Below are 17,105 nucleotides of genomic sequence, written 5' to 3'. Positions count from 1 at the left end.
AATTATTATTTGTTGGCTGGTGTGTTTTTCATGTAAACAAAGAATGTAAAACATCTTACCATTGGAAAATATTGCCCCCTGTGGGAAAGACAGCTCATGACTATGCTCAGCCTTACAGGAATACATGGCTTTTGCTTGCCTGAAAGAAAAAGAAATATATATAGGTTTGAAAAAATAAGGAAAAATGTATGAAAAAATGGAGTGAAAACCTAGGAAGTGTAGGAATAATAAGCTGCACAAATACATAATGATAACAACTAGTTACACAGTAGTTCAGAGGAGCAGAATTATAGCAGACAATAACTTCTGGCTTACTGCAGTTATCAAGTATGTTATTGCAGAAAATAGAGCAACATTCTACTTGAAATTTAAACAGGAATACAATAACATTAAAAAAAAAACACAAACACTTTTGTTCTAGTTGAAACTGTACTTCAAACATATATAAACTGAGCAAATTCCTTGAAGCAAGTAATGGACTGCCTGGAGAGAATTTCAAAGAGATCATCAAGTTATTAAAGGTCTAATGACATGGTTTGTGAGAAAATACAGTTGATTACTCTACAGAAGAAAATAACAAATATAAGAATATAATATATAATTATAATATAATTATAATATAATTATAATATAATTATAATTATATAATTATATATTATAATATAATTATAAATATATAATTATAATATAATATAAGGCAAATATTGGACTAAAAAGAGTAATGTGTCCTCCAGGCTAACTGTGAAAGAGATATAAATTGATTTAAATTGCAGCATGGGAGATCTAGATTAGGTACTTGGAGTGGATTACAGCTTCGGCCACCTCAGATGTCCATAAATAAACTTTGTGTCTAGCTCAGCCGGCTCTCAAGGCCTGGGTTCTGCTATGGTAAATGACTACTTGAGAGCGCAAGGAATGGCTCTCCAGGTGCCACTGCCCTTAGCGAAACCTTCAATTAAATATTTTCTCAAATAGAACCTGGCATGAAGAGACCTAAATGTAGACAGCTACATTTATCTCTTCATTTATAGCTGTAAAAACCTACTCTTGGTCAGAATAGCAAACCACTGGAACTGCTAAGATGCTAAGAATTGGAGGATCTCTGAATTGAAGAATTCTAATTACTAAAGATTCATTAAGAAAGAAAGAAAGAAAAAACAAACAAACAAACAAAACAAAACAGCACTATTCAGACATCTGTAAAAGAACTATTTAGATACATCATGATTTGATTACAGAGCAGGACAGATTATCAGTCACCTGGTGATATGGCTTCTAGCACCATGCTTCTACAAAGCACAAAATGAGGGATTGAACATAAAGATGTGTTGCTTAAGAGTTCTCACTAGATTCCTGTGCTTTACCTATAACAGTAATACCTTGACTTTAATTTATATACTGGAAGCAATTTTTGTATGACCCACCAGTTTTTCTGAGTTTCTTTAACCTTATCGGAAAACCACATTATGCCAAGCAAAGACGAACCTGTAGATCATTTCACCTTTGTATGATGGAATAGGGGGCTACCAGTTCAGCTTTCCTTCCAGCCAGCATTTATCTCAATGACCTAGTATGTGACCTTTGGTGAAGTTTTAAGTTTTTGGCGTACTTTTTGAGAAAGTGTATATGCAAGTGACCTGTAATCTATTCTGTCTTTCCTCCCACAACAGTGAGATAACTGAGTCATACATCATATGAATGATAGTGCCTTATCATAAGCCTTAGTGTAAGGAAAAGACTGTTTTATTTGTGTACTGCCACTGGTCCATTGCTCTTCACTGTGGAAGTTCCACACTAATCTGGGGAGACAGACTGGGACATTTCTTAAAGGGCGCAGAGAGCATCCCTCTACCGTGGCCTTACACCCTGGAGCCAATCAAGACTATCACGTCGTGATTAATCTGAATCTCTAAAAAGGTATGAAAGGGGATGCACATGTGAGCTTTCAAGAAATGATCTAGTAAATCCTCTCCATGATTTACAAATATTTCCTCTGTTTTGTATAATAAAAACACTACTGTGGTGTGCTGCTACATAGCATGATTTAACATACTGTGTAATGAGAAAGGGCATGCAAAATATCAATTATGTCTTGGGACTACAAGGCCATCATATGGGGCTATGTTTTTGGATACTATTGGTTTACTTTGGTGGGGGAGAGAAAGAGAACCAGTTCTAAGCAATGTACATTGCTTAATACATAAATACATAAAGCCAGTAATTCCACTTGACCTCAATATCACAAACTACTTCTTGTGTCTTTTTAATTTAGATATAACAAAAATTATCACAAAAAATATTTACTGCCACCACACAACATCCACTTTATATCCACTCTCATTTCTAGAGAAGAAATGAAACCATCAGTTCCTGCATAGGCAAAAAAATTAATTGTGCTTTTCTTTAAGCACCAGCATTAATATTCCAACAGGAAGTACAGTTACTGGTTCTGACTCGGACCCTGATCTTACATAGACTCAAGGACTAAATATTCACCATGAAATACAGTCACTGCTATGAAGAACTTGCCTTCTACAGTAAACAGGACAGACAGACAAAAAAATCAGTAAGTCTTGTTACTCTACATAATATATATTTATAATATATAATATAAGTAATTATGCAATATATTATATAAATAATATGAATAATAAAATAAATAAAATATAAATTATTTTAAACCAAGATCATTATTTTATCAAAGTAATTATGACAGAGTGCTAAAAATGTTCTATAATATACTGACCCAGACTGTTAACATTCAGAAAAACACACAAACAAAACAAAACAAAACAACAACAAAACACATTTAATTCCTATGCGGCATAATAAGGATTATTTTTTTAATGTGTAAAACAGCAGAATAACTGTTATTAATGAATACAATGGAAATGTTAATCAGATAATCGGTCATGAATTTACTATAACACAGAAACAATTTTGCACTTGATCATATGTGGCACCTCACCACTTAGTGGCATGAGTATTGAGCCAGTTTCCCATGTTAAAAATGGAACATCTGAGTAATACTGTGATATAAGACATTGAAGGCAACTGTAAAACAGAATAGCAATATGTAAATGAGGGAGAATTTTCCAAGCTATTTTCAAAATATGGCATGTTTTTTTTAGTGCCCTTAGAAAGTTAGTAAAATGAAATTATCTCCTGTATGCTTGTATGTCTAGTAAACCACTCTGTTTTCAGCTTCTAATTTTTCCTGATCCAAATATGTTTATCTTAAAAGTAAAAAGAAGATAAGAAAACATGAACTCTGATTTGCTCAGTTCTCAGAAAGAGAAAACTACCCAGCATTTGGCAATACACAGATACACAAACACAAGGTATAAAAAAATCACCCTCTGAAAAGCTCTGAATTACTGGATTCTTCACATTATCTTCCCACTACCTTGCTCCTGATACAAAGCCTAAGAATATTTACTTATACTTCTGGAGCAATTTTCAAGCCCCTGGTTATTCCTTCCACACCCAACTTGAGAACTTAGGTTCTTTGTCTTGCTGCTCACTTCAACCCTATCCATCTAGAAGCAATGCTAAGGAAAAGGGCTCACAGACTCCTGGGCAACTTCTTCTGTGCAATTATGAAAATGGATATTGTTTCTTATGGTGTTAGTGTTCTCCTCCCTGCAATCAAGTCTGCTCATTAAAAAGCATGTGATGACATCACCGTCATCTATTATGGTTCTCTTAAGATGATGCTAACCTTTTGTGAAGAGTGTAATTCATAGTGTTGACTTCAGAGAAAAAAAAAATCAGAAAATGGTGCCCACATTTCCTAGAAGTTTCTGCTTTCCATGGATATTGGATTCTATCCATTTTTAATGGATAGAATCCAATGGAGAAAAATCAATTTTCCCTTTTACTACCTTTTATAATTTTATTTTGAGACTGTAATGACAAATTTATACTAGTAGTCAAAGGATTGGTACTCATCAGATCAGAAATTATTTTACTTGACTATACATGGTCAACAACAACTGAAGTACTTTTAATAACCTATTTTAACAGTTATAAATAAGCTTTAAAATTATGCTCCTGCCATAGTAAGTTTTCAGTCTAGAAAGACACAGACAGAAGCCAGATGAACAAATCAGGGAAAACACATGAATTTCTTTCAGATGACTCATCAGTTAATACTATCTTGCAGGAAGAAGAAAAGTTTGTCGACTCGTAGAAATGGTAGATTTATGAGTAAGTAGAAAATGCTGGTCTGGGCTGGAAACAGTATTCCAGTTTTTTAAGGAAATGCAAAATATAGCATGAAAATAAAAGCAGAAGTATGACTGGAAATATTTAGTATTTAATCATATGGCTGGGAGGGAAGCATGGAACTAGAGGATTTCATGTTGCCTTTCTATTCCTATTACAGTCTCAGCCTTTCTATTCCTATTACAGTCCCAGCCTGGCACCCACAGATCCTGCTGCCAAGCCAGGGCTATTGGCTGTCACCAGCTCCTGTTCCCTACTTTTGTATGTATTCTCTTCTAATGAAAATCCTTTATGATGCGGTTTCTCATTTTATGTGCACCTCTAAATCAAAGTCAGTGTTGGTGCATTTTTGTATAAAAGCTGTAATACAGAAATCTCAGGCTAGGTAATGGCAATATTTCTGAATCCAGTAAGAAAATTTCTTCACCTCTTTCAGTCCCCAACAAAGATTGGTCCCAGAGTGCACAGTACCTTAATACCACAGTATGGGAGATGGACAATTAATAAACTTGATGTCAGGAGTTAATGAATGGGATGAATGAGAAGTGAAAATAACTCTGAAACAGGAAAAAGAGAGCTCAGGCTGGACAGGGCATTGTATTTTGGTCTTACCTGTCCAATCCTAAAACATGTACCATGGACTGTCAACCTTTCTCTTTCTGACTATAATAAACCTATTCAAACTGATGCCACTATAAGGGCAAGTGTATACAAAGACTGGTAACAACCAGCCCAAATAATGACTAATTTTTAAAAAAGAAAAAAATGTGTGGGGATACAATTTCCATAGTTGAGACAGTGCATTACTCAAAGTCAGAACGGAGTGGTGCAAAGACTACCTGGAAGAAGGAATTAAGTCAGTCCAGGTCACTGTGGTGGTAAAGCACTGAGTCTGAAATTATCTGATGGAATACATAAGACAGTATGAGACTGCAAAGCCACATAGATACTTTTAATCCATCTATTGTACATGTGATTATGAAATACTGTTTCAGGTAACAGATGCTTAGAGTCAGAATGAAGCTACTTAGATACTACTTTGTAAGTAGTAATGTAAGGTAAGCAGTAGCTATAAATTTTAAAACCATTTATGTATAGCAGCATAAATTACCCCTGCACAGAGGTCAACACAGTCCTGACTTAAATATTTCTGGCATGAGATCAGCTTAAAAACAGTTTCTCTGTCTTACACTCTGCCCTGCATATACTCCTTAGACAGCAGAATTAGGAACACAGAAGGCCTTTCTAATTGGTGGATCAAATGTAATTATCATGAATTCAGAGCAAAAAAGAATATACTAAGGACTCAATTCAGGCTTCATCTCCATAGCATGCATGAGAAGGAAATATGAGCCGGCTCTGAAATGCAAAATCTCAGTCAGACTTGAGCAGCATTACAGGAACAGCTGAGCTGCTTCTTATTTCTTCCTCATTTTGCTTGCTGACCTCTCGTTTTCCATTCTCCTTGTTATTGTTGCTCTTCTGCTTTTCTTAGGAAGGCTGAAGTAGAGGAGCTATTAAGTCTTTCAGCATTTTCTGCTTTCTTATCTGCTCTCCATATCCATTATCAAGCTGCTACATTTTTCCTTTATCAGATTTTGGCTTCTTACATGCTTTTTATATACAGATAGAGATGGCACAGGTTCTGAGGGAACATCAGGATAGAGTTTACAAGAAGAGAGCAATACAAAATAAGAGAAGGAACAAAGATGGAAGTAAAATGATGCAGTACTGGTGAAGCAGTCATTGCTCTTGGCTTAGGTCACTGGCTTAAGAACATTCCAGTCTCTTCTTTTATACTTTTCTTCCTTAAATTAATTCCCTGTTCTTTTTATCCCTTTCCATTCACCATCACACTGTTTCTTTGGTCTTCTTATAGTTCATCTACTACACAAAACAAGAACAGCCTTGATTCCTGTAAACCACTTCTCTCAAACAAAATCAGCAGGCCTTTGCAGGTCAGCTTTCTCCTCTCCCCTGCTAGATCTGTCAGATAAGACAGCTGTATTCCACTACTGCGCATCTCAGCGCACACTGGCATCTTTGTTTACAACTATGCTATTTTATTAATATATTTGAATTCTTCAATTAACATTTCATTGCTCAACAGTTCCAGTAAGATCGTGCTATCGCTAAGTAGAATGATGGACAAAAACATACAATTTATCTCAAAAAATCTGAAATGCAGGGACAGTGAAAAGAGAGAGAGACTTTCCCCTGCATCCACTTATTTGTTTATCTGCTTTAGCCTATTAATTGTAGTCTGGTTAATGCAAAATACTACTGCTTCCTAGACGAACACTTATAGGAACATTCTAGCTTCATTCTATGTACAAATAGGCCAAATCCACCAACTAAATGTATATAATTACAAAGAAAATGTAAGTAATTCCTGCTGCAGACTATCACAAAGAAAGGGCAACAATTTCTCCAGATAAGTAGTAAGGCAGGAGATGTGTGATGGGAATAACAGGGATCCTCAATAAATTAATCCTGAACTTTCTAAAGCAGCTGTTATTCAGGACTTGACTACACAAGCACATTATCATGAACTAGCAGGTTTACTACTCTGCTGCAAGTATGTATATACAAGCAGCTAAATGGAATAAATACAGTGCCCTCATCCTGTTAATTTACTCTTGTAGCTGTGTTCTTAGGCAGCTCACTAATCTGAGCATCTCTCACTGCAATTTCCTTACAGGAAAGTGTAGACAGGTCACTAATATATATGAAATTTAGTATTCTTCTGTAGAAAGGATAAGTTTAACAAACCAAGACAGCTTTGCATGCCACATGATGCTGTTCTGAAGACACAGAACAAAGCTCCAATGTTTCTATTTTAATCTCTGGAGCCAGAAAAACACAAAGGATTTTACAAGCTGTTAAACAGTATGAGATACTTACCGTCCTGAAGAAGCTTGTTTAAGTGAACCAGCACTTTCAAACAACTGGGCTCTTGCAGCCACTCTGAAAATAAGGAAGCATCTTGCTTTATACTTTGCTCATTAATTAAACACACAGAGTATCAAATCATAGAATATTCTGAGCTGGAAGGGACCCACAAAGATCACCGAGTCCAACTCCTGCCTCCACACAGGACCACCCAAAAATCAGACTCCATGTCTGAAAGCACTGTCCAAACGCTTCTTGAATTCCAAGAACTGCTCAGTGCCATCACCACTTCCATGGGGAGCCTGTCTCAGTGCCCGACCACCCTCTCAATGAAGAACCATTCCCTAACACCCAGCATGACCCTCCCCTGTCCCAGCTCCATGCCGTTCCCTCAGGTCCTGTCGCTGTCCCCAGAGAGCAGAGTTCAGCGCCTGCCCCTCCGCTCCCCTCATGAGGGAGCTGCAGGCCGCCATGAGGCCTCCCCTCAGCCTGCTCTGCTCTGGGTTGAATGAACCAAATGACCTCAGCTGCTCCTCATATGTCTTGCCCTCTAGACCCTTCACCATCTTTGTAGTCCTTCTTTGGACACTAATGGTTTTCTATTTGTTTATATTGTGGTGCCCCACATTGCACCTGTTACTCGAGGTAAGGCTGCACCAGTGCAGAGTAGAGCAGGACACTCACTTCCCTCAACTGGCTAGCAATGCCATGTTTGATGCACACCTTGATGACTAATTTCACTTTTAACCATCTAAAGACAAGGAAACATGTTTTTTTAAAAAATGTTTTAATTATTCAGGCAGAGATCAGGTTAAGAAAGCTGAAGTCCTATTAGAATTAAATTTGGCCAGGGACATCAAGGGCAACAAAAAAGGCTTCTATAGGTACATCAGTGATAAAAGAAAGACTAGAGTAATTGTGGGCCCTCTCTGGAAGGACACGGGAGACCTGATTACCTGGAATATGGAGAAAGCTGAGGAATTCAATGACTTTTTTGCCTCAGTCTTTGCTGCCAATGAGCTCTAGCAATGTAGTCCAGACCAAGAAGGCAAAGGCAGGGACTCGAGAAAATGATGAACTGCCCAGTGTGGGAGAAGATGGTTGGTCAACACTTAAACACCATTTCTTACAAGCTCAAGACTGGTGCACCCCTAAGAGTAAGAAATCAGAGCAAGGTGGCCAGAGGCCTCTGTGCTGACCATGTGCCCATGGAGAAACTCAAAGGCAAGAAGAAAGCCTACAAAATGTGGAAAAAGGGCCTGGCCACTTGGGAGGAATACAGGAACACTGCCAGTGCCTGCAGGGATGAGACAAGGAAGGCTAGGGCCCATTTGGAATTAAAACTGGAAAAGGAGGTCAAGGATAACAAGGAAAGCTTTTTAAAGTATGGGAATAATAAAAGAAAGCCAAGGGAAAATGTGGGTCCACTACTGAATGAGGTGGGTGCCCTTGTAACAGGGGATGCTGAGAAGGTAGAGATACTGGATGTCTTCTTTGCTTCAGTCTTTACTGCCAAGTCTGCTCCTTGGGAATCCCAGATCTGGAGGTAAGGGAGAGAGTCTGGGGAAAGCAAGACTTCCCCTTGGTTGAGGAGGATCTGATCAGAGAGCGTCTAGACAAAATCAATGCACACTAATCCTTAGGCCCCGATGGGATGCACCCATACTTGCTGAGGGTGCCGGCAGGTGTGATTGCTATCATCTTTGAAAGGTCTTGTAGAATGGGAAAGGTGCCAGATGATAGCCAATGTCACGCCAGTCTTCAAAAAGGGCAAGGAGGATCTGGGCAACTGCAGGCCAGTCAGCCTCACCTCTGTCCCTGGAAAGGTGATGGAACAACCTGTTCTGGATGCCATTTCCAAGCAATTGGAAGAGACGAAGGTTATCAGGAATAATCAGCATGGATTCACCAAGGGAAAATCATGCTCGACCAACCTGGCAGCCTTCTGTGATGTCATTACCAGCTGGGGAGATGAGGGGAGAGCAGTGGATGTTGTGTATTGTGACTTCTGGAAGATTTTTGACACTGTCCCCCACAACATCCTTGTAATGAAGCTTAGAAAGTGTGGGATAGATGAGTGGACAGCAAGGTGGATTGAAAACTGGCTGACTGGCAGAGCTCAGAGGGTTGTGAACAGTGGTGTAGAGTCTAGTTGGAGGCCTGTAACTAGCGCCGTTCCCTAGGGGGTCCATACTGGGTCCAGTCTATGTCAACACCATCAGTGACCTGAACAACGGGATAGAGTCCACCCTCAGCAAGTTTGCTGATAATACAAAGCTAGGAGGAGTGGCTGACACACCAGAAGGCTATGCTACCAGTCAGTGAGACATCAACCAATCAGGTTGGATTAGGCTTTGAGCAGCCTGGTTTAGTGGAAGGTGTCCCTATTCATAGCAGGGAGGTTGGAATTAGATGATACGTAAGATCCCTTCCAATAAAAAACATCCCGTGATTCTATGATTCACTTAGAGAAACAAAGGAAATTAAAATGTTGCATTTAAATCCCTATTCAACAGAATTCTTAAGCGCATAACCTAATTTAGGCCACTGAATTCCACGTGCTCCAGAGCCTTGCTGAGTCAGCAAGTAGGAAAACCTTAGCACGCTATGTTTAAAATTATATTCATGGATGACCAATGGATATACTGGACGTGCTTGTTATTCCAGTCTGTTATTTTCATGCTTGAACTCTGAGCTGTTCAGGTGTACTTCCGTTTAAGTTAAGACACATCAATTTGTGAAATAGCTACTGTCATCTCTTCCAGTTTAAGAAGTGAAGAGGCTTAACAGATTCCTCCAGTATTTGGAAAATTTCTTGGTGTTCTGCAGTGATTATGGAAATAATCACTGTGCCACTTGCTCATGGCACTAGAGAAGGCCTGGGACAGTCAAAATTACAGCAATGATCTTCTAATTCTTAAGCTAGTGCTATAAACACTAAGAATCATTGCTAACCTAAATCTCAACCAGCTAAATTATAACCTCTATTGTTAGAACTATCTTCCTCTCAAGAAAAAAAAACATTGTCAGAAAAAACACACACCAAAGATCTCAACTATTGATCATGCAACAACTGAAGAAATTTCAGATTTTTTTTAACCTCACTCCAATTTTTGACCTACAGTAATAAGATCTGATGATCTTCTTCACTTAACGGCATGAGCAGTAAGCAGCAATTGTGCTCCTTGAAATATTAAATTTCAGAAGAGTGAGAGATAATAATACTTATCACTTTCCAAAGATCCATGTCTTCATTAGGGACCTTATCTATAGTCTAATGAAGTAAATGGGAGTCTTTCAACTGACTTTAGCAGACTGTGTTGTGTCTCCTTTGTTTACTTTACAATTTTAATGAAGCTAGATAACTAATTAATACATAAAGAAAATTTCAAATCAGGTATTCATGGGTGCTTTTTCTACTACTTATACTAGCTCTTTGGGATCCCTTCATAGTAGACAACACTGTAACAATTCAAAACTGCAATGGGCCTTGACTTACACAGATCCTGGTCTTTGATAACCATTACTTGATGCAGTATCTAATCTTAATCTCCTGCACATTTTGGGAGGCAAATCAGGGTTTGCTGGAGCCTTTGGTGTATCTTTGGTATCTGTTGAAGATAAGCTCTGTATAGATCCACTGTAGCTTTTGTTACCTAAAGAAAGCAATAAGGAATATTAAAGCTAATTTGAAGTTATTTCACGACACATGCAACGCAAATAATTTTTTCTTAAGAAGCAAAATAGGGAGAAAGAACTTACTAAGTAAGTATTTACTAGAAGAAAAAGCCTTTCAGACAAAGAGCTAGGAGAAAAGGACCAGCAGCAAGGATGAAGAAATGAGATTAAAATTGTAAAGGCTAAAAAGTTACATTGCACTTAAATGGCTAGATAGTACTTTAAACAAAAAGTGAAAATGACCCCCCTCAACATTTATAAAGTAGTACAATGCATACAATTGTAGAAAAATTAATGTTGGAGGGCACCTCAGGAAGTTATCTTGTTCAAAGTCTTGCTAAAAGCAGTATTCACTAAGAAATGAGATGATATTAATTTGTAAGAATTAATATTTCAGTATTCACAGAAGCTTCATGAAGCTTTTAAATTAAAAAAATATATTAAGAACTAATAATTAAACTTTCCTAAAACAATTGTTACTGTAACTTGATAAAACAAACCTATAGCTGCAGAGACTGTATTGTACAGAGAAAAAGTCCTTTTAATGAACACAAGGTATGACCTCGTGCTTTTTAAGCTGATCTGTGGACTGCTACTTTGTATATACACTTGCAAGACAATAACTGAATCCACATGTACTTCTATGTTTCTTTATTCCCAAGAACAACAGATGCTTAATGATGCTTTAAAGGCAGTTATAATATAGAGGTCTCTGTAATTATAAAAACAGTACCTATATCAATCTTGTTATTAATTAACACTTGCTCATATAAGGGAGTTGTAGGAAAAAACTTGTACACACCATGAGGGACACGGGAAAGAACTTTCTTTAACTTTCAGTGCTTCCCACACAAACACATATTTACCCTACCTGTACTTCTATTACTTATCATATTGACAACTCAGTGTCAAACTCAGCACTAATACTTTGTCCACTGGAGCTCATTGTTTCAGAGCTGACTGTTGATCTTCATAATCCAAAACATTTCAAGACAGCGTCTGTTCTAAAGTAATTTCCAGATAGCTGTCAATATTCTCATGTAGAGGTAAAGCAAGTGTCTAAATTAAGAAGCTCTAATTTCAGCCTTCTCTATATTGTAAGGACCCTTTCTACAGGTTTGTTTGGAACACAAGTGCTTCTTAGGTGCTAGGAGGGTGTTCTTCAAATCAGCATCCTTCTTTGACTGAACAGGAAGACTGCTTTCCTAACTTTCACATTGAAACTGGATTCCTAAAGGTGGGTTTGAAAGTTCATTGTTGTTCCTGAACATCATGTCCATCCATATACAGACATGTTCAGCCATAATCTTGTGTTCAAGCTACTCTACTTGCTGTATTGGATAACAAAAAGATGCAGGTATGGCAGAATGAAGACTCTATTCTGTAAGGAGGGTTTCAGATGTACATTTCATGCCATGGACAAGCAGAGACAAAGCTGTTACTCACTAGATACATTAAGCATAATGGATTTTAAATTTAAATGCTAGCTTTGATCATTATCAATCATGTTGCACGGATTCGTTCTTCTGACACAGGGATAAACCATAGCTACCAACTCTTCTATATTATAAGCCAGAAATCATCTTGCAAGTTAGTAGCCTCAGTGAAGCACAGCAGGACAGTGAGTACTCTAAATTCGGAGAAAAAATGTTATCTTTTAAGCTGTGTGAACTGTACAGATGACAACAGAAATATGCCAGAAGCAGTTTGAAAAGTGAAAGAACACACCACAATAGTTAAAAAATAAACAAACAAGATCAAAGAATATCATTAGATTTCAGACGCACCTCATGTTTTCTGATACCTCACAGTAAATGCAATGATGTCCTAAAAGACCTTGGAAATTACCTTCAGCTGATGGAATTGATCTGAGGGAAGAACCTGAAGATCTTTTCAGCTCGGATAGACTGTAAGAACTCTTCTTGGTCAGATCTGTTGGTGGAGAGGCATTCTCTGGTCCAGTAACAGAAGCTACACTTTGGCAGTCTGATTCCACATCTGTTTTTGTTGCATCCTCTTTTGATGAGGATTCTGGACTTGTAGTCCAGAGGCCCGAACTCTTCTGGCCATTAGAAGAAGGGGGAGAGGCAATCCATGGAATCCCTCCTGATTTCTCCCTGGGCTGTGGGGGTGCACATTTGGTGGTGCTGTTCTGCTCAGAGGAGTGAGAAGAGAGAGATTCAATGCTCCCCATGGGAGTGCTATCTGGGCTGCTGCTGTACGAGTCACCTAGGCAGGAGGGAGGGGAGACGAAAGAGAAATAAAAAGATAATTACATTGTCTTACCATGTACATTTCTCTCATGCCACCTTTAGCCCCTGTACATTACTTGTCATCAAATTCATTAATCTGTGGTTCCATTGACAGTCATTCTCAAGACAAAATAGCAATTTAGTTCCTCTAAGTTTCACATGTTCCTATCTTTAACCTCAAAAAGCTGCATTTTGTGGATATTTCTCTAGAGCGGATGAACATAATGATCTACTGGTGGTACTATTTCAAATAAAAGTTTGCATTTTCAAAGAACTGCCCACAATATATCATTAGGAAATTAAACAGTGTCACAATATCTTTTAACAAGCATCTTACTTTGCTTAATAAAGCAAATGTGGTGTTTGTCTCATTTATGTTCTGAAATGCATAACTCTATTGCCAGCAAGTTAAATACTTAAGTTTTACTTTGTTTACCAAGTTGCTGAGGATCTTGGCAGTCTCTCTAAGACTAGTCCATAAGTCTATCCACAGATATGCTATTTTCTGAATCATCATACCTTTCATGAAATCCCTGTCCTGTAGAAGGACAACTCATTCCATTATTTACAACTTTAACATTGAACATTTGATTAATTTCTTTAATTAGACTGATATTAGAGAAGTTGACCTACTTACATAAAAATATGCTGATCTAATTATTTTCAAAGATATTGTGCAACATGAAGTGGAAACATCCTAAAGAAATTTGTTGATATGAGGCTAGGAACATGCATCAGAAATGAGGAAGCACTGGCCTACAGTATAGTGAGAGATGAGTTATCTTAAAGATTGGATTCATAAAAATGCAGTAATAGTCTAGTGAGTCATATGCTAGTTTCTAATAAGATTTTTTCCCCACAGCTAGGAGATATAACTCACAAATTTCAGAAGAAGCAGGGAACGTACATTTTTCATCCACACAGTGTTTTTCATCCACATAGTATTTATAAAATAACAACATGATACAGATACTTTTGCCTCCAAAAGTTTCAATGGCAACAGGTGACTAAAGCCACTTACCAATACTCACAAACACCAGTGTCTTGCCTAGTAGGTGTGAAAGCAGTAGTGCCACTGGAACAGTAATTTGAAATATTCTGTCTACTTCTGCTCAGAATGTGGGTATTCCAGATGAGATTGTGCCCTAACTTACTCCTGACAGGCCATTAGTTTCTTGAAAGTTGCAAGATAGGCTGGAGCACAAATTTGTCAGATACATTTTCTATCATTTCCTACAGCTTGGCATCTATACTTCATTTTCTACTAGCATATAAAATTCCTTAAATTCCTGAAATATAGTTAAATGTCTATCCTTCATTTAAATGATGACTTAAAACCATCTAGCACTTCAGAAATAGCTACTGCTGGAAGCTAGGGCTCTCTCTTATCTGTTTCTGGCACAGCTAGAGATACTCTGCAAGGAGAATACTTGTGCTGCTGCCTCACCCTTCCAGGCACAAATGAGATATCTTAACTGGAACTTGTGTAGCAAATACTGAACTTGAGCCAACAAGCAAAGCCCATGTTGAGAGTTCCTGGGTCAGGGCTAGTTCCAGTCCAGCCACCAGTAGAAGGCTCGAGTCTGAATAAAGAAGATTGTGCTTGCATATGTCCTGCAAAATACTTGCACAGAATTGCCCCACAATAATGCAAAAAAGTTACACAGTGAAAGACAGTTGAAACTTGCTCAATTTCTCTTCTGGTGTATATATAAGTGACAGCTCATCTGTAAATTCTTACTCTAAGGATCCCATGTCATTCAAATAGGCAATTGATGTGTAGACAGCTATTGTTCTAATTCAACATTTATATTCTCATCAACAGGAAGTATGTAACATATATAGAAAATGCAGCATCCATGCAAGAGCATAGCATGGATATATTTCCCAACATTACAGAATTGAGAGTTAATACAGATCCTACAGAACAGATAACCTTAACTGTGGATTCATTTACTGTACTAGTTTAATGTAAATCTCCTTGAGGAAATAAGGGAGACAAAAGTTCTTTTGGAAATCTCTTGCAGTAGCTGGCAAGCTATTCTTTGCTACAGTTTCAACACCTCTTAATGGTAAGGCAGGTAAGTAATAAGTGACGGTCCACTGAATGAAAAAGAAAATGCAACTTTTTAAATAGTCACTTCTACATGAAAATTAATACGCATTTGCAGCTGTTAACTGCAAACATAGCTCCCTGCTGTTAAACATTGTCATATGATGTTTCTCACAAAAATATGAGCGTTTGTTTCTATTCCAGTAAAACTAACAAAGTTTCAGTGGTTTTGGCAACCTAGGCAGTGGTTTACTTTGAACCAATGACCACAGTTTCATGCATGTGAAAAAAACGAAGTAATGGCTTTGATCTCCGACCTTGACCAAATTGCATTTATTAAAGCTTCCAAACCTTAACAATCATCTTACAAGCAAATGAGGTGAATGTCATACAGTGAACTTTGCGGAGTTTCAAAGCAGGCTACACTTAGGTTAGACTATAAAGTCTACTATAAAATATTTTTGAGTACTGTATGCAATACAAGAATTCACTAAAAACAAATATTCTTTCTCCTCTGAGAGAAGTAAGGAATGCAGTCATTTAGCAGTGTGGCTGTGACTCACAGAGGTTAAAAAGCTGATGAAAACCCATCTGTGATGCTTATATTATTGGAATACAATATTTACTGGATATTCAGGATAACTAAAAGGCAAGACATAAAAAGGAAGATAACAAGTCAACATGCACTAACTTACTGTCAGGATCTGCTAGACATGGTGTGTATCTTCCTTTGGGTTTACGTGGACCTGTGGAGAGACAAATTGCTCTTGTCCTTCTTGAGCTTGAACGGGACTGAGGTTGGGGAAGAGGAATATTGGGGTCTGGTGCAGTGTGAAATATCTGTATGATTTAAAAAAAAAAAAAAAAAGGAAAAAAAGACAAACAATAGGGGTACTCTTAGGCTTCCATTAATAATCCATTTCTTTTCTTAATTGCTGCACCTGAAATGAATGCTGTAATAGTCTCACACATTACAGAAGTGTAAATTAAGAGAATATAGGCTTTATTCTGATCTGATTTTACAATCCAAGAAGAACAGTAATGGATTAGTGAACAACAAGCTGTACATAAACTTATACTAATTATATAAAAATATTTGTTTAAATGTTTTTTTTCTAGTCCCAGTTATGAAGTGCTTAACAATCTAAATTGTGAAACATACAATAAGCACTTACTACTAACTCCTGCCTAAGAAGTATATTTGTTAAAAAAAATATGAAAGATTGAATTTTGTTCTCTGTGTTCATGTGAGAGCTTTTGTATGTCACAGAAAAGAGTCATGGTTGTAACTTATTTCAAACCCATTTGGATTTCAGAAAACTACTTTATTTTGTCAAAGAAGTCAAGTTTGATGAGGATCACCCTTTAGGTTTGGAGCATCTCTTGATTTTTACCTTTCATGTACCCCTGCTATCATTGGTCAATTTTGTACTTCATTGCTATAGAAAACTCCAATTTTTTCAGGATCTGACACAAGTATACATAAAGTTTTAACAACTCTTTGCTGATGAGAACAGCAAGCCTGCCAACAAGAATAAGGCCAAGCAACTTTAATTAGGTGACTTTCATTTGTATCACCTTTTCTGCAATATTCACCACACCTGCAGTACAGGTGTTGAAAGACCCTAAAAATCATCTGGTATACTTCTAGTAAAAATGGTAACTGGCTAGGAGGAAGATGGAAAAGAAAAATATAACCAAAAGATTTCTTTTTCTTTCAGATCTTCTTCCTCACTTATTCCTCCTAATGTAGACTGTGTTTGTAAACTCTATCAAGTATCTCTTACAGAATTCTGTGGAAGGAATTGTGATTAGTTCTGTGGGATGGAGAAGAGGTTCTACAGAAAAAGATAGCCTGTTCTGTTAAGCTACTGAAGGAATCAGAAGTGTTCAGTCTCCGTAGTGTAAGGAGCAAGGGCCAAGCATTGCAGGTTAAATACCAAGCAAAATGGGTCTCTGCAAGGACTTCTGGATTCCCTGTCAATAGGGCACTCTTAGAACAG

General features: G+C 37.5%; 1 protein-coding gene across 1 annotated transcript in view; it reads right to left on the bottom strand.

Annotated features, from left to right (window-relative positions):
- Window positions 1-17,105, bottom strand: part of ARHGAP42 (Rho GTPase activating protein 42) — a 174,052-nt gene that overhangs the window by 5,482 nt on the left and 151,465 nt on the right. The window contains exons 19-23 of the mRNA XM_082779392.1: window positions 15,798-15,942; window positions 12,646-13,026; window positions 10,619-10,775; window positions 7,132-7,194; window positions 60-139 (exon numbers count right to left, since the gene is read on the bottom strand). Of these exons, the coding sequence (XP_082635518.1) occupies window positions 60-139; window positions 7,132-7,194; window positions 10,619-10,775; window positions 12,646-13,026; window positions 15,798-15,942 (826 nt within the window). The remainder of the gene's footprint in view (window positions 1-59; window positions 140-7,131; window positions 7,195-10,618; window positions 10,776-12,645; window positions 13,027-15,797; window positions 15,943-17,105) is intronic.

This window comes from Aythya marila (assembly GCF_965140915.1).
Source record: "Aythya marila genome assembly, chromosome: 1".
Taxonomy (NCBI): domain Eukaryota; kingdom Metazoa; phylum Chordata; class Aves; order Anseriformes; family Anatidae; genus Aythya; species Aythya marila.
The sequence above is the reverse complement of the archived record's forward strand: the minus strand, read 5'-3'. Positions and strand labels throughout refer to the sequence as shown.